At 39.2% G+C, this 24,943-nt stretch overlaps 3 protein-coding genes across 5 annotated transcripts in view; 2 read left to right on the top strand and 1 right to left on the bottom strand.

Annotated features, from left to right (window-relative positions):
• Positions 1-1,488: 1,488 nt before the first annotated feature.
• epoa (erythropoietin a) lies at positions 1,489-7,971 on the top strand. Of its 2 annotated transcripts, none has more exons than XM_053629358.1 (5): positions 1,489-1,538; positions 5,119-5,249; positions 5,708-5,794; positions 5,909-6,073; positions 6,639-7,971. In XM_053629358.1, the coding sequence occupies exons 1-5, from the start codon at positions 1,526-1,528 to the stop codon at positions 6,783-6,785; spliced, it is 543 nt and encodes a 180-aa protein (XP_053485333.1). In that variant the 5' UTR covers positions 1,489-1,525; the 3' UTR covers positions 6,786-7,971. The 2 variants fall into 2 exon arrangements, with proteins under 2 accessions (XP_053485333.1, XP_053485332.1); XM_053629357.1 differs by lacking the exon at positions 1,489-1,538 and adding an exon at positions 1,840-2,157.
• Positions 7,972-8,538: 567 nt separating this feature from the next.
• On the bottom strand, positions 8,539-11,325 carry pop7 (POP7 homolog, ribonuclease P/MRP subunit). The gene is made up of 2 exons (XM_053629360.1): positions 11,256-11,325; positions 8,539-10,360 (listed from the first exon to the last, which is right to left on the bottom strand). The coding sequence occupies exon 2, from the start codon at positions 10,335-10,337 to the stop codon at positions 9,882-9,884; it is 456 nt and encodes a 151-aa protein (XP_053485335.1). The 5' UTR covers positions 10,338-10,360; positions 11,256-11,325; the 3' UTR covers positions 8,539-9,881.
• Positions 11,326-17,251: 5,926 nt separating this feature from the next.
• Positions 17,252-24,943, top strand: part of gigyf1a (GRB10 interacting GYF protein 1a) — a 34,643-nt gene continuing 26,951 nt past the window's right edge. For both annotated transcript variants that reach the window (XM_053629354.1, XM_053629353.1), the window contains exon 1: positions 17,252-17,479. The gene's annotated coding sequence lies outside the window, so the exon portion shown is untranslated. The remainder of the gene's footprint in view (positions 17,480-24,943) is intronic.

Below are 24,943 nucleotides of genomic sequence, written 5' to 3'. Positions count from 1 at the left end.
ACCTGTCCAGAAAGAAACCCCTAAAACATTTTTTTCTTTTATGGTATGATATTGGACTCACGCTACTTGGATTTCACGCTTTCAGTCCCATTTGTTTACACTGTCTCTCTTTGATTCGCTCCTAGATCCTGCCAGTCTGATTTCTTTTGTGTCTAAGGTTTGGATGTGGGCAGTGGTAGGTCAGTGGATAAAATGTTAGACAACTGCTTGGAAGATCATGAGATCATGATAACGCACAACCATCCGATCAGCAGCCCTTGAGCATGAATAAGATAAAGGTAAAGCGCTCTGGATAAATGTGTCTGCCAAATGCCATACATGTCTAAATGGACGCGATGACATTTGTTATATATTAATGTGTATGACATCTGAATGTGCATGGCCCTACACTGACACAGTCCTGACTAAATTACACAAGGCTGTATTGCAGGATTGTCAGGGTGGCTCAAGGACATCACATTAAAGTCTTTTTCCCTATTCAAATTTTTTTTTTTCTTTTTCTATTTCTTATCTTTTTTTAAAACGATAATATGACCATGATTTCCATGGTGGACTAGTGGCAAGCAGCGGCCTGAGTTCCACTCCTGGTCAGGGAACCAACCCCCTCCACTAGAGGGTTGCACGAGCCAGTGCACTCTCAGTGCCGGTCCCAAGCCTGGAAAATGGGGAGGGTTGCGTTAGGAAGTATATCCGGCGTAAAACATGTGCCGTAAAACCAGAATTAAAATATGCGGACGAGTGAACCGCTGTGGCTGGAGCAGCCGATAGAGAGGAAAAAATGACCAGGTTATGTTATAATTTGTTTCATTCTCTATTTTACGCTTATTATGCGACATTTATTTCCCATGACTTTTTCCTCCTAGTATTTTTATTAGCCCCCACCCAAAGACCCCCCCACACTCCGACACTAGACCCCTCTTTACTGCTCATTATGCGCACAATGAGCGGATCTCTCTCTCTCTGCCTCTCTCTCTCTGTGTCTCCCACTGGAGGGGCCACGTGTTAAATGGCTCTCTGAGCTGCAGTCTGACTAACAGGCGTAGTGAGGAGCTCTGCCTGTGTCCATCAGCATTGTTTATCCGTCTCATCCGATCTGTCGGGGTTAAGCGTCGACAATATCGTGCGAGATAGATGCTTGATTATTGCTATTAGGCCTATTTGTTTGCAGTGTCACCCTTCATATGGAAGTCAGCCAAGAGGAAAATACATAATCAGAGGATGAACTGGTCAGAGAGAAAACATTTTCAGGGTTATTTAGGCTACCTCTTTGGACTTCTGCGCAAAAATACACGCTATGTGACATCAATGAAAGAAAAACAGTCTTTCCAAACAGGAAGTAGGCTAGTTCAGAAACCCTTTCCAACCAATTGCATAGTCAAAGCTAGAAAAAGTACAACGGATGCAACTGGATAAGTGCGAACTCAATGACAGTTCTGTAAAAGCGCTGCACAGGCAATTAATGGCCAATAGACGGGACTGCGGGCAATGCGACGAGGATCCTGCAAGGGATTATGCGAATTTTTAGATGGAGATGCCCAGTGAGTAAATCAAACCACCTGTGTGTGTGTGTGTGTGTGTGCGTGCGTGTGTGTTCTTTTTGTTTGTTTGTTTGTTTGTTTGTTTGTTTTTGCATGAGCGCTTGACCTGTGGATGTCTTTACTATCAGTAGCTGGAGGTGAAGGTCAGACCGCTGGCTGCCTGTAGAGTGATGCAGAGGCAGACAGGCAGCACATTAGATCCGCACTCCTGCAGGCTCTCTCTCCACACACACACACACTCTCTCTCTCTCTCTCTCTCTCTCTCTCTCTTTCCACACACACACACACACACACACACACACACACACTCCACACACGCACACTCTCTCTCTCTCCACACTCTCTCTCTCTCTCTCCACGCACTCTCTCTCTATCTCTCTCTCCACACACTTTCTCTCCACACACACACACACACTCTGTCTTTCCACACACACTCTCTCTCTCTCTTTCTCTCTCTCCACACTCTCTCTCTACATACACACACACACACACTCTCTCACACACACATGTCTTTTCCCCAAACAGTTAACGTTAGCTGTTTATCTTTTGAGGACTTGACTGGTTTTTCATCATGTGTTTGAAAAATGCTGGGGTGCTTCGCGAATGGTTTACTGCACAGGTAAGATTGCAGTTGCTCCATGGAGATCTTGTCTCAAGTCAACTTCAGCTTCTGCTGGTCTCTCAGCAGCGAAGGCTATATCGATATTGTGATCTTTAATCTTGCTTGGACTTGTAGCTTGCAACTTAGAAGTGAATCTTTATAGATAATTTTCTGGAAGGTCGGTTGTCGTTACCTTTCATTAACCTCTTAAACCTAAGAAATTCACACGGACCACTTTATTTGGCTTTAGGCAGGTTAAAGCTTAAGCAATTCTCTTTGCTTGTTTGCAACTATTATTATCTGAGAATTTGGTGTCCACTGAAATGTGCACGCATTGCCCACATGTAGCTTGCTCTTTTCATAGGCTACCTGTATCTTTTTCCTTTTCCAGGTAAATTAACCATTAATTCATTCATTCATTTAATCATTTTTTCATTCATTTATTCATTCATTATATGCTCAACCTAATGATAGCATAAGTCATAGCATACATAAGGTGTACAGTATAAAGTAGTCACTGCCCTTGTCATAATTGTCATTTGTCATTTGGAACACTGTTGCAATAGTGTTAGTTAAACTTTAGAAAGTTGTCTTGCTTTTCTGTTAAAATCCAAAAGGTTGTAAAAAGTTACCATCAAGCCAAAGCACAGCAGAACCTGAGTTCACAGTCTGAATATCACAAGCATGACTTAACAGTTTTTAAGCATGATTTACTACTGGTGGTTGCTATAGAAGACTGCTGAATCATGCACAATTCTGCATAGTGAGTTAAACAGTGATTGTGCAGGAACTGGGTCATATGCATGGCTTTTTGCTGAACAATGTCAAGGCATCCTTTTTCCATTAACAGTCTCTTTAACAAATTGTTTGTAGGTTACATATTTGGTCTAAATCTAATAGGTTTGAAAAGAGTTTGCTTTGTATTATTGTTTTTTTTTTTTTTAAGATTGGATCTTTAAAGGGGAATCAATGGAGTAGGGGATTATACTCCATGCCGTTTCTTGCCCACTCATACAATTCTCTGTCACAGACTGAACAGAAAACCAATGAGAGAAGCAATCATCCTACCTTTATTGTTAAGTCATGGGACCAAATAATCATGTGCAGAGTGTCTGCAAGGGGTCAAATTTAGGACTGTAGCCAGTCCTGTTAAAGGTAACAGACACTGTGCCAACAGTGAATGTCAGCATAGTGTGAACTTTCTGCCTAGGAGGTGTGAAGTCTGGATTACTGCCAAGTCCTAACCCTCGTGATCTAAAGGTCTTGTTAGGGTACTTTACAATTGTTAGGCTTTAAGTGATAATGTTGGCAGGGGAGGGAATACTATATAAGAACCTTTTCATGCATTGTGACCTTAGAGCAGAGATAAAATAACCTTGTGTAGGGGAATCACACTTTACATTTTCTGTGAACAGTCATACAATTTCTCAGGCATGACCAAAGCGCTGCATATTTCTATTTAGCATAGTTTTGAATAGGTTTTTGACTTAGCTTCAGATTTGATCATAAATATTTAAATAATTTTGTTCTGCTAAAATACAAGATTCCTTCATTCAAGGTTAAATCCTATGCTTCACGCAAATCTTCATATTTAATATCAATGTCATATTTTTTAATGTCAGTCAAAGTATTTTCCTCTTTTGGCTGCTCTCGTTCGGGGTCACCACAGCGGATCACCCATACACATATTTTGATTCTGGCAAAAGTATCATGCCCTTTCTGATGCAACCCCACGTGTATTGGCTTATGCAACCCACCAGGTATGATTCCCTTGACCGGGAATCAAACACAGGCCGTGGCAGTGAGAGCGCCACATGTTAGCCACTTGTCTACTAGTGAACAATTTAATATTGGTCTAATACGTTGAGTTATTTTTGCAGGGAAAGGAAAGCCAGTATATTATACTGGCTTTGTTGCTGATGAACCCAGATGCACCCTGGTGTCAGTAACACGGGTGAAGTGCATCTAGCCAGCACAAATTCTGATTAGTAATGCTTGTCATCTTAAGTGCGTCATCATCCAGTTACTGCTGGAAGAGCACATTCGGAATGCTGCCTCATGAAACAAATGTTCCTGAGACTCAGCTGAAAGCTTGTGTTGAATGACAGAGGTGCAGCATAGCTTGATGATAGAAGGAGAAGACTCTTGAAGATTGGTTTAGCCACTACAAATGTTAAATGATGATGTACTGCTTGACAAGGCAGCACATTTCACTATTGACTTTTTTATGGATGTCATAAATTCAACTGCTCCAATCTACAATATAATTCTAATAACAATAATTTAGCTTTTTGATTACATGGATTACCTTATAGGAGCTGACCATACTGTTGTTTATTACAAGCCTTAGTAATAGAAACTTTATATAGTAAAAGGTGCTCCAGGCCTTGTATTAGGGGTATATTAGGGGATTTCCGGTAGGATTGCTGCTCTTTTACCATGTGCATTATTAACAACTTAACTTTACATTGAATACTTCAGGTCATACATGGGCAAATAACACATGGTTCTTTGCTGGTTGAAGAGGCTGAAAAGTCATTAAGAGTCTGACTTAATTTTAGAACCAATTAAGAATCAATTGTTGTATACGGATACATCAACATTTATAGAGTTGACATAAATATTTTTTTAAAAATTACAGAATATTACAGACAGTTTTTATAGAATTAATTGGCATTATATGTAATATAAGTCCATTTTTCATTTTCTTGTATGAAAATTGGAACATTTTGAAATGTTGCTGAAAGTGTTTGTCTTGCTCCTAAGTGTAGTCTCTGCTGCATCATCACTCCCTCTTGTGGTTACTTTGATTCAGGCTTGATTAACATTTGATCTGTGCTATAGCATTGCTGTGCTTTTAGTCCACCATCGGACCACAGCTGTGGGTCAATATCTTAGCATGTTTTTTCCAGACCCGGGTAAACATCTCAGCCTTGTTTTCAGTTTGTTGGTCTAAGTGCTGTGGTTTTTGTGCTGCAGGACTCCTTGCCTTGCTGCTGATCATACTGGAGTGGATTCGGCCTGGCCTACCCTCCCCTTTGCGGCCTATCTGTGACCTGCGTGTTCTCAACCACTTCATTAAGGAAGCACGGGATGCTGAGGCTGCTTTGGTAAGACACGTACATTTCCCACTAATTTGTTTGACGTAGTCATGTACGCTAGCAGTAATAAATAGGATCACTGCCTAACCTATTATCAGGGTTTATTACATTAAGGGGAAATGTTATTACATTAAGGGGAAATTTACACACTACCTTGTCAGTGTCACTGAAATGTCACTATCTAAATAACATCTGACCAGTTGTGATCCAGTGGTGGTTACTTTCGACAAACTGATGGGGCATGACAAATTGTGCGTAACAACAGATGCACTGCAGTCAGTAACTGTATCCTTACAAAGTGCCCTTATCTGATAAAACAGTTAAAGAATATGTAAATGTATGTCGCTAGTGTAAAAGTTAAGCAATGGTTATGTTGTGTAACTAGGTATATGCATAGTATAAATTAGTATTTTAGATGACAGGTGGACTGTCTTTGTTAACATTATCACCTTATCTTGATATCCTAGAGGTTTTGTACAGAGGAATGCAGTATTGCTGTACCTCTCACAGTTCCTCTGACCAGAGTGGATTTTGATGTTTGGGAAAAGAAAAATGTGAGTAATCTTCTTGTTCTTATCTGGTTTGTAGACAACAAAATCGATTTGTTTTCTATTTCAGTCATATACTCCAAATTATTCTTAGAAGTAAGTGAAAATTTGTGCTTGCAGACAGAGGAGCAGGCTCAAGAAGTGCAGACAGGACTATGGTTGTTAAACATGGCCATCAGCTCATTAGGTGCATCCATCACCAACTCTGCACTCCACTCCCACATAGAAGCCAGCATCAGAAACATTGCCAGCCTCAAGCAGGTGCTGCGCAGCCTCAGTATACAGGTGAGTCCTATAATTATGAGAGATGAGATAGGGAGTCCTGTGGTGCATTCAGTTCACAGAAGAGTGACTGAACGCAGGTTTGTGGGATCCAGCACTCTTGTCCTTGTGTACGTGCGTATATGTGTGGGAGACAGCATGAACAAGAGTGCTGGATCCCAGCACATCAACGACTTTGAGATACTGATACGTATGTTTGTGGAAGACACACAGAATCACTCAATTCCTGGAAAAGACTGATTGTATCTGTGTATTCAGAGAATGCTGGGAGAAAGCCCAGCTCTGCAGTCATTCATCCACTAAAGCAAACATCAGCTAAACATAACCTTTCTTCTATGTGTCATGCCAAAGTAGATCACGTCTGCAATTTGATTTGAGGAAACTTCCATTACAGTGATTTCCTTTGAATAAAATTAAGTGCATGACCATATGATCACATTTACTCTTTAAGAAAATAGAGGACATTCAATTTGATCAATTTGATTGATTCTGCCACCCCACCTCTGTCTCTCTCGCTTTCTCTCTCTCTCTCGCTCTATCTATCTATCTATCTATCTCTGCCTCACAGGACTATGTGCCTACAAGTGGTGGGACAGAGGAGACATGGAAAGTATCTTCGGCCTCAGAGCTCTTCCAGGTCCACATCAACTTCCTGCGTGGGAAAGTGCGCCTTTTGCTCTCCAATGCACCAATCTGCCAGCAACATATCAGATGAATGGAGCATGGACAAGACATAAACCGAACTGATTGGAGCAGACTGTAATAAAAGGCGGGACATTAGTACTAAACTGTCGAGGGCATCATGCTCGCCTGTATGTTGGAAGCTGGAGCACTTTCTCACCATGAATGAAAAATGGAACAATATATTTATCTTCAAGAACCCTAGATGGTCATAGGACGTAGTTCTCTTCACTGCTGCCCTGACCAACGCTGCACACGTTTCTGTACATGATGCAGCCTGTCACTCCTTTCTCCCCATTTGACTGACATTTGTTATATCTCAGATGCATCTGCATCAACCCTAATCAGATACCACTTTTAATAATTTTTTACAGTGTATTTGTGTGGATTTTATGATGCTCAATATTTATATAAATTTCTACAAGCTGGATTATGGGTTATGCTATAGATTATATACTATAGAGTATGAGGAAGCCATCTGCTTTCTGTCTTACCCTTTAACACCTCTAAAAATAGACCTGCTGCTTTTTAGTCATATTTATCAATCTCAGTAATGCACTGATTTTATATAGATTGTGTGTGTGTGTGTGTGTGTGTGTGTGCGGGCGGGCAACAGTGAGTGAATATGAGTATTTTGGGGAATGTGTGTGAGAGAGAGAATGAGAGAGAGATGGACATATCAGTGGACAGACTGTTTACAGGTCACTTCTGGTGAGAGGAAGAGACCACATAGTTACGCTTTTGGGGGGAAACTGGGGGGGGGTTTGTGAGGGCTGATGAGACTGTGTGTTGATTATAAGTGTCTGCATTGGCTTCACGTGCAAACGCACAGCACCGCACAGAGAATGGCCAGAAAAAATATTGCGTCACTGCCAGGAAAAATATTGATTGGTTTGTATGAAGAACATCCTGCATGACTCCTGCTCTGTTCACAGTCTGGTGTAATGGCCTGGGAAACCTTTGGGTAGTTGACATTTGTCTAATGTTTCTCTTTGCGTTCCAGGCTCGGATTGGTCATTCTTGTTTGTCGTCTCTGTCTTTCTTTTAACAATGTTTTCGCTGTTGGGTTCGTTTGTGAATCAGTGTGTAAGGACGGAAGTGAGTAATACTACTTTCCTGTTTGTTACTGTTGTTTGCTTCTTTTACCAATTGTCCTATTTGGTTAATAAAATGCAAAATATTATTCTGAAAAGTAGTTGAAGGAAATCAAGGAAACAATATGTTTGATTGTTTGTCATCGTGCTTGATTGTCTTCATTCATGCATGTTCGTGCATTTCTTGCTTCCACGAAGCCTGTGTAGGCACAATGTGAAGACCACACAACTTGGAGACACTACTTTAAACTCCACCATCTATCAGACTTTCAAACTAGATGAATGAAAATGCTATTCAAATTTTCTTAATAAGTCACGTTAAACGTTTTTCCTATACTTAATCCTATGTTGCTGTTTGATTAAAAAACAATAACAAAAAACTATACAGTGGATGTAAAAAGTCTACACACCCATGTTAAAATTACAGGTTTTGTGATGTAAAAAAAAAACCCCAAAACTTAAACTAAGTTAAATCAAAAAACTTTTCCGCCTTTATTGTGAAATTGCAACATATAAATATCCAGTGGCAAACACCCAGAAAAGTTTTTGGGAAAAGAAAAACAAAAAACTTCCGATACCTAGCTTGCATAAGTGTGCATAATTTTATCATGGGGAGTGTGGCAGTGTTCAGAATCAACTAATCACATTCGAACACATGTTAAATACTAATTAGTATACTGTACACCTGCCATCAATTAAAGTAACTGATTACTCCCAAATAAAGTAAAGCTGTTCCTATAAGATTTTCCCAGACATCTTGGTAACATAAAACTGGAAAGACTATAGGCCACAAAGAGCTTACAAAGCAGGTATGGGATCTCATTGTTGAAAAGACAATAATCAACAAGTGGAGAAAATATGGCATGACAGTGTCACTATTAAGAGCAGGACGTCCCTATAAAATTGTTGAGAGGTCAGGAGACAACTGGTTAGACAGGATGCCAAGAGGCCTACAGCAACATTAAAATAATTGCAGCAATTTCTGGTAAGTACTATCTGCTTCTTACATATGACAACAATCTCCCGAATTCTTCATATCTCTGGGCTATGAGGTAGAGTGGCAAGACAGAAGCCTTTTTAACCAAAAATAAGTTAATAAATACATCCAATCTGCCAAGATAAAATGACTTCATAAAATAGTGGTAAGTTAAGTAATATCCACATGCTGATCTGTTAGAATAATGAGCTGTTTCTGGTGGCTGTATTGGTCCTCCCTATACAACATTACACAAACACCTGAAGAGCTTTTCAGAATTCTGCTGGTGGAGGGCTAACACCAGCTTGCTACCTCGGTAATATGAAGCTTCTTTATATTAAGAAATAATTATATCTTTGCTAAAGCTTGATACGTTTCACATCGCATGCAGTAATAGATGTGCTGAGTTGCCAGTAATCCCCCAAACATCCTTTCAAAATTATATTACTCAGTAAAAGACTTGCACAGAGCCATGGATGAGGAGGAAATTGTATACGTATATAATAGTGCTTTATTTAAACAACTATGCAACAAATGTTCAAAAATAAGATTAATTAAAAAAAATACATCGATTTGTGCTTCGGGGAAATCTGACATGCAGAGACACATTTAATAATATTTTTCACTCCAAAACAACACACCAGCACAAAATGTTTTACCTCCTGGTTGTATGAGAACTACAGAAACATGATTCACAGATACAGGTCACAGTTCTTCTCCCTGAAGACTAGATCTCCTTCCATTTACTGTCAGTGAAATGGCAGGTTTGGACAGTGCTGCTTAGCTAAATTCACACAAAGTCTTCCTAATTTCCAGTTCAGACAGTAATATCATAATTTTACATAATGCCGTTTCATCTGAATGTCTCCAATTTGGCATCTCTTCAGCAATGTTTGTAATTCATTGTAACAGGTTGCACTTTCAGTGCATTAGCAAAGAAGAAAGCTTACAGCCTGATACAACTAAAACCAAACACTGGCTTGTCCTTTTCTCGTGTATTATCAACATGGACATGAAGTCAATAGTCTCACTTCTTAAAACTTTGTAGCTGGATCTGTCTTTAAGCATTGGGGTAGAACACTTTGATGTGGATGGCAGAGTTGTTGCGCGTGCGTGTCAGTGGCTCCCCAGCTTCATCTGGATCCTCAGGTTCCAGATCATCTATGAGCTCTACAGTGGAGGTGTTGGCAGCGAGCTGAATTGCCCCCTGACTGAATGCCTGCAACTGCAGAGCAATGTTAATGGCCCGATTGATAGCGAGTCCAAGGCCATGAATGCAGATCTCCTTGTGACCTGCACTGCCATCCAGCAGCTTCTGACACCTGGCCAGCTGGGCCTTGAAGTCAGTCTTCATGTTGATGTAGACATCATTGCGCCGCTTTGGTAGCTTCCTGGGCAGCCGCTTGCGGAGGGTGTATTCCACCGGGTCCATCTCTGTTGCTGGCCCATCCGAGGCCGAAAATCCCATTGACTTCTGGGACATGGAAGTCGAGACCTGACTTCGAGGCTCTGCCATCTCACAGCTTCTGAGGATTAAAGCTGAAGGAAAAAAACAAACAAACATGTGGAACAACCGAAGGAATGACCAGTGAATTCACATAGGCCATTCGGGCACACAACAAATTTGCTTTCACCGAGTTCAACTTCATATTTTACTTTGCAGTAATTACAAATACATTTATGTTTTAAAGGTGCATTAGGTTAGATTAGTCTTTTCTTTTTCAAGAAGTTAGGTGGGTTCCACATTTGAATGGAATTTTTTTTTTTTTTTTTTACTTGTTGAGCTCACTCCCTCATTCCTGCACATGTTCATGAAGCTCTGCTCCCAGAATCTTGTGTGACCTGTAGATCAGTGGTCACCAACCCTCTTCATTAAGATCGACCTTCTGGCAGGTTTCATCTCCAACCAAAATCTAACACACCTGTTGTAGTTTATGAACTTCTTAAGGCAATAATTAGAAGATCAGATGGGCACCATTACGATTGGAGCTGAAGTCTTCAGGAAGGTATATCTCCAGAAACAGGGTTGGTGACTACTGCTGTAGAGTGTAAATAAAATCACCATATAAAGGGGGAAACACATCCCAACACAAACAGGTATTCCGGCCCGGGTATTCTCAACGTCTTAATAAACCTTTGCTAAATACAAGGCTCAATCCACTGTTTTTAATCAACTTCTACGTTTCTTCCAGATTAATTGTACAAATAAAGAATTTAAATAAATCCACTATTGCACCTTTTAAAAGCCAACCGGGCTGTTGTTGTTGGGGTTTTTTTTTTTTATCTTTTTTTGGCCAGCTATCTATCCTCATCATCAAAAACTGCCCAGAGCTTTCTCATGTAGGAATTAGATCTTAATTTGTTTATTCATAATCGCATCACTGTGTTAACCATCTTTCACAGAGATAACAGCATGCTATTTTAGCAAAGATACCTGTTTTGCTGTTGGAACTCGTCACCACGCCTCACTGCGGAAAATCCCGGAAGTGCTAGTGATCACACCGGAAGAACTCACTGACCCACTGAAAGATAACAGGATAGTAAATTGTACGCCAAACGTTGCACCACTAGTGATGTCGATATTTTTTATGTAAAAATGTTTGTACGTAGTATGTTATAGAGATTAACAGAAAGAAGCTTTTGATTTAGTGACACATTTGAAGAAGAAGAAAAAAAATAAAGATTTGAAGCTTCGAAGCACCAAACAGCCAGCTCTATCCTGCCATCTGCTGGAGAGTAAACATTCCTACGCTTTGTGTATTGATTTTCTTTACGCTTATGCATGTAAAAAAACACACAAAAACAATTTAAGACATTTAGTATATGCTTATACAGGTGCATCTAAAAAAATATGTCGTGGAAAAGTTCATTTTTTCCCATAATTTAATTCCAAAAGTGTAACTTTCATATATTCAAGATTAATAATACATAAAGTGAAATATTTCAAGCCTTTTTTGTTTTAATCTTGTAGATTACAGTTTACAGCTCATGGAAATCAAAAATCCAGTATCTCAAAATATTAGAATAAATCAGAATCTGGGGTAGACCTTCCATTAATCGGGAATGATGATGACTTAGACCTAGACATAGAAGGACTGCTTTAAGGATCAGCCACTTTTCCACTTCACGGTACGGCTCGACTCAACTCAGCTAGGCTCACTTCAGTTCAAAAATCTGAATTCTTTTTTACACACTGTTTGTCTGTCTTTTTTCAATAATAATATATTTATAATCCATTGTAATCAATAATAATTGATTTATAATCAATAATAGAGTTAAATTGCTTTTAAACTGATGCATTGATTTCAACTGTCTGATCATTACACCCCAAGTACCTAGATGAGCTTCAGTATTCAAGTGAGTCATTTGCTGTAAATCAGTCAGATACCGCCTTGTCTGTGGCATTGGCAATGGCACTTTGTACCTTCTGAGTTTTACTGACCCAGTAACTCACACAAGTTTCTTGGCCTCAGTTGCAGTTTATGAACTGCTAGTTCAAATGCTTTAAACCTTGAATCTAGCACAGTTGCCTATGCCAACACACAAGCACTTTTTCTATCTTTATGCCATGTAAGATGTTGGTGGAATGTTCTGATTAGAAACACTTTAACAAAGCATAAACCAGGCCTTAAAAGAAACACAGCCAGGTCTGATATTAAGGAGTGACCTAATTTCGGGTAATGCAAAGAAAGGCATCCATGTTTAGGATGTCAGCTTTACATGCCAGCTATAAGTCAAACAGATTCAGCTTTTGCTACCTCTTCCATGGCCATAGTCTCTTTCTTCAGCATATCATACCACTATCCTGGTCCTCTTGTTCCTTATTGTAGGCAGGATGCACGTGGGGTCAAGCTTGGAAACAAAAGCCCTGAAGCCCTGAATCTCAACAATGGAAAAAAGTTGGACATAACAACCACTAACATTTCATCTAATTTCTTATAGTTGCCTAATAAATATTACATTTCACAGTTAACCTAAATGCAGTCACATATTTCTGGATACACGTGAAACTTCAGGCTGAGTTTACGTTATCTGAGTATCTCTGTCATACTTGAAACATTCTTATTCAGATACTACATATAGGCCTACTATATATTACCTTTGCACTGGGTTTAGTGTGAGTAGTATTCATGGTATGCCATTTCGAACATATCCAGTACTTCCACTGGCCTACCTTCTCCTGAATTCTCAAGTATACATCCAAAACTATGTGTCTGCAGTTAGGTTAAGGAGGGGGAATGGTGGCTTAGTGATTAGCAAATTTGCCTCGCACCTCCAGGGTTGGGGTTCGATTCCCGTCTCTGCCCTGTGTGTATGTGCTTCAGGGGTTTCTTCCAGGTACTCCAGTTTCATCCCCCAGTCCAAGGACATGTATTTCCAAATTGTTCATAGTATGTGAATGCGCAAGTGCAAGTGTCTGTGATGGGTTAGCACCCCGTCCAGGGTGTCCCCTGCCTCATGCGCCAAGTCTCCTGGGATAGACTCCAGGCTCCCCATGACCCTGTGTAGGATAAGCGGTACAGAAAATGGATGGATGGAGATTGAGGGAGTGTGAAGTTTCGTATGCACTACTGCTTATGTAGCAGGCACAAATATATAGTAATGCAGGAATTTTATATATTACTTGCCAGTTTTTGGGTACCAAAAGAGTCTGCTCATACTGGTGAGCTGAGTCGACTGCCCTGACTCACTGAGCAGAGCCGGATTTCTCATCACTACAGACTCCACATGGACATTACTGCCACCTACTGTATGCAATCATAGCACACCCATTAAATCAAACTATTGGGACCTGCATCATTAGTGATTATGGGTCTAACCTTCTGTAAGACTTTGACATACTCCAAAATATTTTTTGAAGGTGTTCATATTTGTGAACAAATTCTCATAGATTCTCGCACACCGCAGATTGAGAGTAGGCTATAGTAGAGCTGAGGAAATATTTAGTCAATTTCTTTATCAAAATGAATGAATGACTGAATTAATTTATACTGTTAGGAAGTATAAAGCAAGGAGATTGTTAGCTAACAGGGAGATGCAGAGATTAGGAAACTTCACTCACATTTCACTGTACAATTGTACACACTCAACATACCTTTAAAAATATATATTTTTTATTTAATCAGAGCAAGGTGCAAAACAGAAACTGTTCAGTGACAAGCACAGTTCCAAAGGAATTCTGTTTTCTTTCCATTTAAAAAAAATAAATAAACATTAATTCTCCTCCCAATCCAACATAGCAATCCCATACCCCAATCCAACATAACAGTCCCATACCCCAACCCAACATAACAGTCCAATACCTCAATCCAACATAACAGTCCCATACCCCAATCCAACATAACAGTCCCATACCCCAATCAAACATAACAGTCCCATACCCCAATCCAACAAATTTGGTGGTGGTGGTGGGGGTGGTTGTATGATGGAATTACACTTAAGAAATTAGGAGAATGTATAAAAAATAAATAGACAAATATATACATAATCTCATGTATGTACTTGTATTTCCTTGTATGTACCTAAAAGATTACATATGCTCCAGTACTTCCCTTATGTCTTCAGAAAGGGGGAACTGTATTCTTCTGAAAATTAATTATTAAAGGATCCCATATGTTGTGAAATTTTTCAGTTGATCCCTTTACGAGAGTATTTAATTTTTTTCCATTTATAAGAACATCATTAGGTCATTGACCCATAATGAAGCTCTAGGTGGTTTAGGTGACTTCCACTCTAGAAGTATTTCTCCTTCTAGCTATCAAGGTTGCAAAAGCAAAGGCTTGGTCCCTATCTTTCAATATTTGTACATGGTCTCCTCTGGCACCAAACAAAGCCATTATTGGGTTAGGTTGGGTTCTTAAGTCAAAGCTAAATTTAACCTATCAAAAACTGAGAACCAAAATCCTCTCAGTTTGGAACAAGGCCAGAACATGTGGGTTAAATCTGCCTTATCAGTATTGCAACAATCACATGTTTCATCCACACTGGGGTATAGTTTATCCAATTTGGTCTTAATGTAATGGATACAATGGAGAATTTTCAACTGAGTCAGATTGAGTCATGCACAACACTCAACATACATTTTATTTACTCTTTTTCTAATTTATTTTATTTTATGGTGTATATGCACAAAAGTATTGTAACCCTTTTGTTCTACACTGGCACCTTGCATTTTCCCGGTTTTTTTTTTTTGTGGGGGGGGTTTAAACACTTTTCCTCTTAGTTCCACAGGATCTGTTTTGAGATCGGTCGGTCAAATCTTAAAGGAACAAAGAGGAAAAGTGTTAACAATTCTCCTTTCTTTTCTATATTCAAGGCTTCACATTATAGTGAGTGTATTATATTTAGTGAGAATATTTTAACATTGAAACGAGACAGTAAACACGTCAGCTGATGTGGAGCTAACATCATAGACATATAATTACAAATCAATATAATTATATATATATATATATATATATATATATATATATATATATATATATATATATATATATATATATATGTGTATATGTATGTATATATATATATGTCTATGGCTAACACATCTCATTTTCCATACTACACTGCCCTACTTTCATTGTTAGTACAACACCCTGCCGTGTTCCGACAAATCCCGCCTTCTGTTTTGAGATTGATCAGTCAAGTCATAAAGTGATGCACGATTAGCCAATCCGAGCACAGTAGGCGCGACACTATTGGCCAATCGTAGTGAGGAGTAGCTGATGTGTTTTAACATGGGTGAGAGCATGCGAAAGCTTTGCTGCCCCAGGTTGTATTGTATGACCAGTGTGTAAGTTGTACCAGATACTGAAGGTTCAGACTACAAAAGTTGCACGGTCACAACCATGGTGTGAATTACATGTGTTCATTAATTTTATTAGTAAACACTTAAATATGTTTCTCCAGCCATACTTGTAAATCACACTCAGTTCAAACTCACTCTCTACACGGAATATAAAGGCATCTAGGTATTTGTGTGAATTAGGTAGCTATAGACTGTAAAGAAAATTGACCTGATGAATGAATTAATGTAATTGTAATTGTCTTGTAATGTAAGTGTGGGTGTTGGTTGAGTAAACACACCGTTGCCTTGTAGCTACACTCAAGTACACCTACCAAAGTGCACTTTGTGCATATCCAATTAACCTGATAAAATGGTGAATAAATGTAGGCAGATGTACCTAGTAAAGTGGTCAAAGAGTGTGTTCCATCTCCGCACAAAAACATGTTCCTTCAAACAGTTCAAGCTGTTGTTAGATGGTGTCGTGTAATGTTAATTAATGTTATCTACTGAATCTTCTGTAAATACAACTGATGTATGAAAGTGCATAGCTTTCCTATCTGCACAATTAATTGGTTAAAATGGTAAATAAAATTTTTAAAAAGCAGTTTTATTGATCTCTATGCTTGTCAGGTGAATTCAAGTACGTCAGCACATTTGTACATTGAAATGCTTAAGATGCAGCTCAGGTAAATTGTTTACACATAACATAAGGTATATAAAAAATATATGCTTATACAGACTTTATGTTTCCTTGAATTTGAGTTAGCACGTTTGCCTTACACCTCTGTGGTTGGGGGTATGAATTCTGTCTCCGCCCTTTGTGTGTGGAGCTTGCATGTTCTCCCCGTGCTACGGGGGTTTCCACTGGGTACTCCAGTTTCCTCCCCCAGCCCAAAGATATGTGTGGCTGATTGGCAAATTGTCTGTTGTGTGTGCTATTGTGCCCTCTGATGGATCGGCACCCAGTCCAGGATGTCTCCTGCCTTGTGCCCCGAGCAGGCTCCCCTGCAACCCTGTGTAGGGCAAGTAGTACAGAAAATGTATGGATGGACATGGATAACTTTTTCATTCTTATTTAGTCAGTTAATCCAAGGAAACATATATTCTGTTGGATGTAAGGATGTCTGTATATAATTATATGATGTTACTTTAGATTGCCCCGAGGTGCTCTGCAATGCTGTGGCATCCCATCCTGGGTGTATTCCCACATTACACCCAGTGTTCCCAGGATAGTCTCCAGATCCACTGCGACCCTGACTAGGATAAAGCAGTTAATAAAGATGAACGAACGAATAAACAAACGGATTAACAAAATACAATACCACATAAGTAAGTGGAAAAAAAATTAGTAGTGTAAACAAGACTATGTGCTTAAATAAAGCTGTAAAGTGAATGACAGTGGACATGTAAAGTGGCTCAGTAGATACAAGGTGTAAAGTGTAAAGTGACTACGTGAAATACCGGGCTAGGATTTTACAAATGTAAACTGGCTAATCTACATTTATTTAATTTAAGAACTAGTGTTGCCTGTACAGACGTGCTTAGACGGGTATTCGCCGCTAGGGGCGCTGTAAACCCTCGTTATTTGAATCGTATAGTTCCGGAGTCACGTGGTTCAGCGGCCATCTTCCTAAAACACAAACAAGAGCAGCGAGTAGACAAGAGCTATCAGCGCACAGCGACCGTCGGAGAGAGCAAATACAAATAATATAGCTATTATACACAATTTTATGAGGATTACAGCGCGGGTTTAGAGGACGAGCACGCCAGCAGCCGGACACCACAATCCCATGCGCGAAAAACGAGACGTCTCGAAGTAAAAACAGCAACAAATAAACAACAACTTTGCATTTGGAGCTGCAGAAAACACGGTGAGCAAACGCAGCGTCTCTCCTTGAGTGTTTGTGCTAACGTTAGCCTGCTAGCCTGATATCCTCTTACAAATACCGTCAATTCTTTGGTAGTTTCCGTTATTGCGGTCCATTTCGGTGTCCACCTTGAATTGGGTAGAGTGTTAATTCAATGGAGGGTGATATATTTTCCTGGGAGAGAGTTTATTTTATAGATACGTTTTGTGAGTGAGTTGTGGCGGAGTGTGAAGGCCACGGTTACAGGAGGAGGAGGGCAAGGGGGAGAGTCCAAAACAACACACTAACTAGGTGTGTGTACTTCAATATACTGCTTATATTACATTAATACGTATACTACAGTATTACATACATAGTATAGTATAGTATACTTAGTGCATTAGTATGCATTAAATGCGATGTATGTGTATAAGCTGAAGCTCCGTTTAAATAGAATAGTAATGATTTAGAAGTTGTTCATTGAGTATGAAACTCATGATTGTTTATAATGACTTGTCCGAGACACTGCATTAACTCTTTTTCTCTACACTGTGCACTACTACATGCCCTGGACATCATTGGGACAATAACCCATAGCAGTGCATTGTGGGATATCATGAGTGCACTGGATTTCCAACACATTTTGTCTTTGGGAGTGGATAAAATAGTGTGTGTTTAGTGCAGAGGTTCTCAAACTTTTTGCAGTCAAGTGTGGGGGGAAATATTACCCATTCAATACATATTTATTTAAAGCGCACATATTATGGTTTTAAAATGTGCCTAATTTTGTTTTAGAGGTCTCATACAATAGATTAGATTTACATGCACCCAAGGTCAAAAAACACTTTGATGTGCTCATAATTTAAACTGCAGAATAACAACCCCCCCCCCCCCCCCCCCCCCCCGTTCTTAAATGATCCGTTCTAAAGGATTCATTGTAAAGTCTACCTTTCAGAGTGCACACTCTGCTCTGATTGGGCAGATGTCCAGTCTGTTGTGATGGTCCTTCCAGCTGCCAGGCAAAGCACATGTGTATTCACCTTTCACTTTAATAGGAGCACCTGCTCACTTATGCGGATATCCAATCATGTGGCAGCAGCACAGTGCAGAAAATCCTGCAGATACAGGTCAAGAGCTTCAGTTAATGTTTAAGTCAAACATCACAATGGGGGGAAATGTGATCTGTGACTTTGATTACTTTGACTTTGATGGCATGGATGTTGGTACCAGATGGGCTGGTTTCAGTGATCTCTAAGTCTCTAAAGTTTATACAGAATGGTGTGGAAAACAAAAAAACATCATGTGAGCAGAGGGTATGCAGACTGAAACCTTACTGATCAGAGGGACCAGAGGAGAGTGTCCAGACTGGCTATAGTAACTCAAATAAGTAGAGATCGACTGATAATCGGTTTTACCCATGTTTTTCCCAATAATTAAGCATTTTTCCATAATTGGATATCAGTTTTGTAATATCGGATCCACCGATAAATGGCGCCATCTTGTGGGTGTTATGAGAATTGTGCATTGCAGCACTACATCTGTTTTTTTGTTCTTTTTTTTGGCATCTGTTTTTATTTGTTAGAATTATTTTTATGTGCTTTATTTGTTTTACCTGTTTGTTAACCTCATCAAAGCTTTTATTAAAAAAAGGTCACTTTAGTAACAGGGCACTTTATTTTTTGCACTCTTTCTGACCCCTCTATTTATTTGTGTATAAATAAGACTTGTTTTGTATTCAAGGAGGAAGTGAAATTGACAAAATTGTTATAAATAATACGGTTTGTTCAGTCGGGGTGTTTATCATTGTGTCAGAAACAGAAGTAAAACAATACATAAATATCGGTTCTGCATATCAGTTATCGGGCACATAAACATGCAAATAATCAGTGTCGGTTTGATGTGTTGTCCATTCTGAGATGCTTTTCTGCTCACCACAGTTGTAAAGAGTGCTTAATTGAGTTACTATAGACTTCCTGTCAGCTCAGTCCAGTCTCTTCTGATCTCTCTCATCAACAAGGTGTTTCAGCCTGTAGAGCTACCATTCTCTGTAAACTCTAGAGACAGTTTTGTGTGAAAATCCCAGGAGCTCAGCAGTTTAAGAAATATTCCTTTACCAGCCCGTCTGATACCAACATCCATGCCACGAATAAAGTCACAGAGATCACACTTTTTCCCCATTCCGGTGTTTGATGTGAACATTAACTGAAGTCCTTGACATGTATCTGCATGATTTTAGGCACTGTGCTGCTGCCGCCACATGATTGGCATTGTTTATTTAAAATTGATGGAAGGCGTCTCAGGTGTCAGCGTTGTAACCGTCAATAAGTGTTCTGCCACAGGAAAGTTTTCAGGACCAAGGAGTTTACACTTTCTGTTTATTGGTAATATGACAAGCTAGGGTTAGGGTTAGAATAAAAGAGCATTGTTGGACAGTGAACAGCTGCTATAACGTGAGTGATCAGAGGAACTAACCTGTCACATGGATGTTCCACAAGATTGAGTGTAATTATAAATGTTTAAAAAGTGTGACGTGTCATTCATTAATGTATTTTAAAATTGCAATCATTGGCAAAACACTGCGGTATAAGTGGGGGCACTTTGTCATGTCTTATTCCTAATATGCACAATAATGTTTCCCATTTATTAAGAACCCAGAGGAATGCATTTTAATTAAACTTTTGTAAGTTTGTAAGGTGACTTGTTTTTGAGTTGTAGTCTGGGTTAAAGCCATTCAAATGACCTGTCAAGTAGGCCAAGAACTCAGTTTTGATAATGGCTCGGTGTGAATTCATCCACTGTAACAAAATAACACAGACCTCCTGGATATGAGTCTTCTATGTCAATTTTATACTTTCCATAAATTTGGCATTAGATTCTATGCTAAGAGTCTGGCAGAGATTCACATACCCAGTAAGCTGAGACATCAGCATGCTAAATACATGCAAAACAAATGCTGCGTGAGCACACCTAGGGTATGTCTCAACCAGCTCCCTAGTTCAGTAGGTAGCGAATAAGTATATCCTGTACACGAGTCTGGGCACTGGTAAGGACCCTGACTGCCTACACATCGGGACACTGATATCTTAATTTTCCCGCAACATGACTACATACTCGTGTTGTAAAACGTCAGCAAAAATGAAAAGAATAAAATTATTTAAGTTCTGTTTGTCATATATAAATGTGTTCGCTTAATCACACCTATTTCTGTCATATGATATGTCGAGCAGGATTGTAGGCAAGCTAGTGGATTTAAAAAAAGACTAATTATTAAACACTTAAGTCGTTAGACTCAAACAAACCATATATTAGACGTCAAATAAAGTTAATAATCGCTAACGTATGTAATCATTTGAGAGCTGCAACAGCCATAACAAGCTACTTACATTTTGTAGACGAAGTTGGTTGAGTTTGTCCCCCTTTTTAAAAAAAATTATTTTCGAGCTGAGAGGCTTCAGAAAACATGTAATTTCCAGTAAAGCAATTCAGTAGTGAGCATCGATGCTCTGTTTTTTGTGGTGCATTATAGGATTTGTTTAGGGCATGAAAGTTCCAGTGCACTGAAAGGATTTTGCAATTGAGACAGCCCTTAAAATGGCTGACTCCCTGATCAGTGCCCTGACTACTGAACTAGGGAGCTGATCAAGACATACCCCCAGTGTAGTTCAAGCGTCCATATTGGGCTTCTGCATGCTCAATCCTCAGTGAATGTTTTTGCAATTCATGTAAAATGTGTGAGAGAAGTGAAAGGCAGCACATTGGGGTTGAAGGTCACAGCCACCACCCAGAGCCATGCATAGATCACAGGTTGTGTGTTTCAGATACAGCCTCGTTCACTACATTAATCTTGTCGTCTTCTGGTGCTGATAAGGTTGTGCTGCATAGGTGAAATAATTTACTGTGATTATATTTACTTAATATAATCTGTTTAGGATGGCACTGCATTATATTAAGTGCATTTGGGAATGTACCATGTGAATATATCGATTTGTCTGGACACTTATCAGGAACATAAGATCAGACTGTTCGGTGTATCTGCTTTGTTAGTGTTGCATGTTGCGACGATATGAGCTGCGCTAGAAACAACAACCTGACCCTCCTGCATTTCTCTGCCGGTCCTGGTTTCCTTGCTTTAAAATTTCTATGTAATTAAGTATCTGATACGTGCTCTGTGGTTGTAGATAGTCATGCTTTTGGGGGAAAAAGCCCTAGTGATGTGTGTTGCATTGCAGCTTGCCAAAAGTATCACAGACTTACTGTTGAATTTTGCCAGGTTTCTTAATTAGCATTCTGAGAATCTAAATTTCATGAAACTGATGTGGTTAAAATAAAAAAATAAAAAAAATAAAAAAGTCTGGCATGTGTGCCTGGGAACATATTAGATTTGAATGCTGTTGCTAAATTAAATATAGAATCTGGACCAGGGGTTCAGCTGTCAAGTTTTTCCTCTAATGCAGACACACCTGATCCAACTCATCAGCTAATTATCCAGAGCTTCCTGAGTTAGATCAGGTGTGTGGAGCAAGTCCTCAGCATTACAGCTGATTGTAATGAGTGTTTAAGCTGCCTTTTGACAGACCATAGCAGGCTCGTCAGTATGTAGGTCTACAATACATATATAACTTCCACTATTCCACTCCATATTGTATTGTTTAAAAGCCTGCTGCATGTGTGAAGGCCTGCACATACCTGTACGCACCTGGTTCTAACCTTGGCACCTTTTTATATGTATTGTCTAACTGCATTACAGGAAACGTGTAAGGTAGGTGAATACGGTCACTGACTACGTTTACATGGACAGCAATAATCTAATTATTGACCTTATTCTAATAAGACAATATTGTGATTAAGGTGTTTACATGAATCGCTTTTAGAATATTCCTTTCATGTTCCCGTCTTACATGTTATAGAACATTGAGAGATTAATGGCACACGTCATTACGTCCCCACGCCGTCTGACGTTCCCTCCAGAATTGCACGTATCAACATACAGTTCGTCTTCGTTATGGTACCGTATACAGTTTTGGGTGTTTTTATTTTAAATTTTGTGAAAGCTTCAAATGCAGTTAATTACTTGTCATGCTATAGTGCAAATAGATGTGCAAATAGACGACTGCTTGAAGCTGTGGGCTGCATTTTAAACTTGTTACTTACCTACTATATAGTAGCCTAAACGCACGTATTTCGCCAACTATATAACATGTATTTCGCCTACTATATAGCAGGTAAGTACGCAGTTTCAGACGCAGCCGTGCTCTCTTGTTTGCTATCAAACGGTTGAGCGCTGCCGTGTGTATTTGTCGTCATAAAATGCGGTGAAAACTCCCACACTACGTTAATAATGTGATTAAGGCGTGTACATGTCTGTAATGCACTTCGATAATGCGACTAAAACAGGAATACTCCACATGTCGTAATTCGAATTGTGTTTACTTCGAGTATGACTTTAATATGATTAAAGTAATAAAAAATTGCTGTTTACATGGTAGTTTCTTAATTAGAGTGTTGTCTTAATCTGGTTAATATCGGATTATTGTTGTCCATGTAAACATACTGACTGTTAGAAATAAAAGAACGCTGAGCTTCTGACCAAACTAATACAGTTTTAACTGATGCTGAAGATGTGAAACCCAAGCCATAATTTATTTGAATTCATTCATTTTTATTTATACATCCAATGCCACTCCTGACCTGTTGCGTGTCTCTGCTGTTTGGCCGTTCTTTACATCACAGGCTGTTTTCTATCTGCGTGTATTGAACGGGAGCCACTGGAGCACTGTACTTGTAGAATTAAAAGCTCATTGCGGTGATATAACTGGCGCATGTTAAACTTGATGCACAGGAAGTGGCTTCCCACAATAAGCTATTTTTGTGCTAATAAACTTTATTCGATCATTTACAGTGGTAATGCACGTTTAGAATAATCTGAGAGTTCAATACAGGCAATATTCATGATATATTTTCGGACTTACTTAAACACCTAACCGAGGCTCCAGGCTCTTTGTTTTTAGAGGTGTCTGTTTTTGGGAGAGGATATAAAGTTTCATCAGTCACCAGCTCTTGCAGTTTTGCTAATAATATATTATCCTATATTTTAAGATTCAAAACGGGTCTTAAACCTGTGGGAATGTAGGACTCCGAGGACTCCTGCTTCACTAAGATTGCATCACAAACTATCCCAGACCAAACCCCCACCTAATATTTAACAGAGATTACATTTTTAATCTTCATTACTGCCAAAACAATTACAACCTTGAAACTGTAACAAGCCTAGTCACAATATGACTTTCTGAAAGGATGTTAAGTATCCTTAAATTAATCTAATTTTGAAGTATACAGTGGGTTCAGAAAGTTTTCAGAGCCCTTCGCTTTTTTAGATTTAATTTAAAATGGATTACATTTACTTTTGCCATTAATCTACACAATCATTCGTGATGACAAAGTGAAAAGTTTTATTGTTTTTTTTCCCTCCCCAAATGTATTAAAACTCAAATGAAAATCTCTCAATTCGATAAGTATTCAGTACTTTATGGAAGCATCATTTACAGCTGCCATTGGGTCACTTCCTCTACTTGTTGCAAAATTGTGGTGCATACAGCTGTGGCTTTAGAGTGTTGACATTTCAACTGCTGTGAATCAGGTGTCTGCCTTCTGCAATGTGTATTTATGACGGTTATGACAAAAGAAGCACACAATTCCAGCAATCAACACCTGGCCACAGCTGCTGTTATTACATCATTCTGAGCACTACCCAGTACTCACCAATACAGACACATCATGCATAAACCAGGCAAAAAGTTCCACTGTGGTGTATAACAATGTGTGAGTCTCGAATCTACTCGACAAATGAAAAGAGCTGGTTAAAAATATGTGCTTCTAATTCGAAGTGATTTATAGGGGCCTTATTAATACAATATTAAAAATGTTTCATTGTTCTTTACAGTAATAGATAATCAAATAATACATTTAAACCTAAAGGGCTGTGGTTTGGTGTACAATGGCCTTAAGAGGTGGTCTGCATATGCACAGGCATTAATGATGGCATTAATAATAATTTCCCACACAGAGAGCTCTGAAAGAAAAACAGTTGATTGTCAATGGAATTCAGCCAACAGGAAGCCAATGATTGTTCCCGATCAAGTTATTGTGTAAAGACTGGTTTTTACTTTCACATACCTTCACGTCCCAACTTGGAGAGGGGGTTTATGGGTAAGTGTGAAGAGGCACACAGATGGGCTGATGTGTGCACACCTACATTTCTATGTTTTCTTTCCTCCTCAGTTTGGCGTTTTGCCTGTTCCCACCCACTTGCTGCTTCTCCTCTAAGACTGGGGAAGGTGAGTGCTAGCACGTGCTTCTTCAGAGACGTGTGAAGCCACCATATCTTTTTGAACTACTACTCATGCTACATCACTGGCACCTGAACATGCCCCATTCTGTATAAATGAGTTCAGAAACCCATGATTGGTGGGATTATTGTCACTCTCACAG

This window comes from Ictalurus furcatus, chromosome 7, assembly GCF_023375685.1.
Source record: "Ictalurus furcatus strain D&B chromosome 7, Billie_1.0, whole genome shotgun sequence".
In the NCBI taxonomy this organism is placed as follows: domain Eukaryota; kingdom Metazoa; phylum Chordata; class Actinopteri; order Siluriformes; family Ictaluridae; genus Ictalurus; species Ictalurus furcatus.
This window is presented reverse-complemented; position numbering and strand designations above follow the sequence as displayed.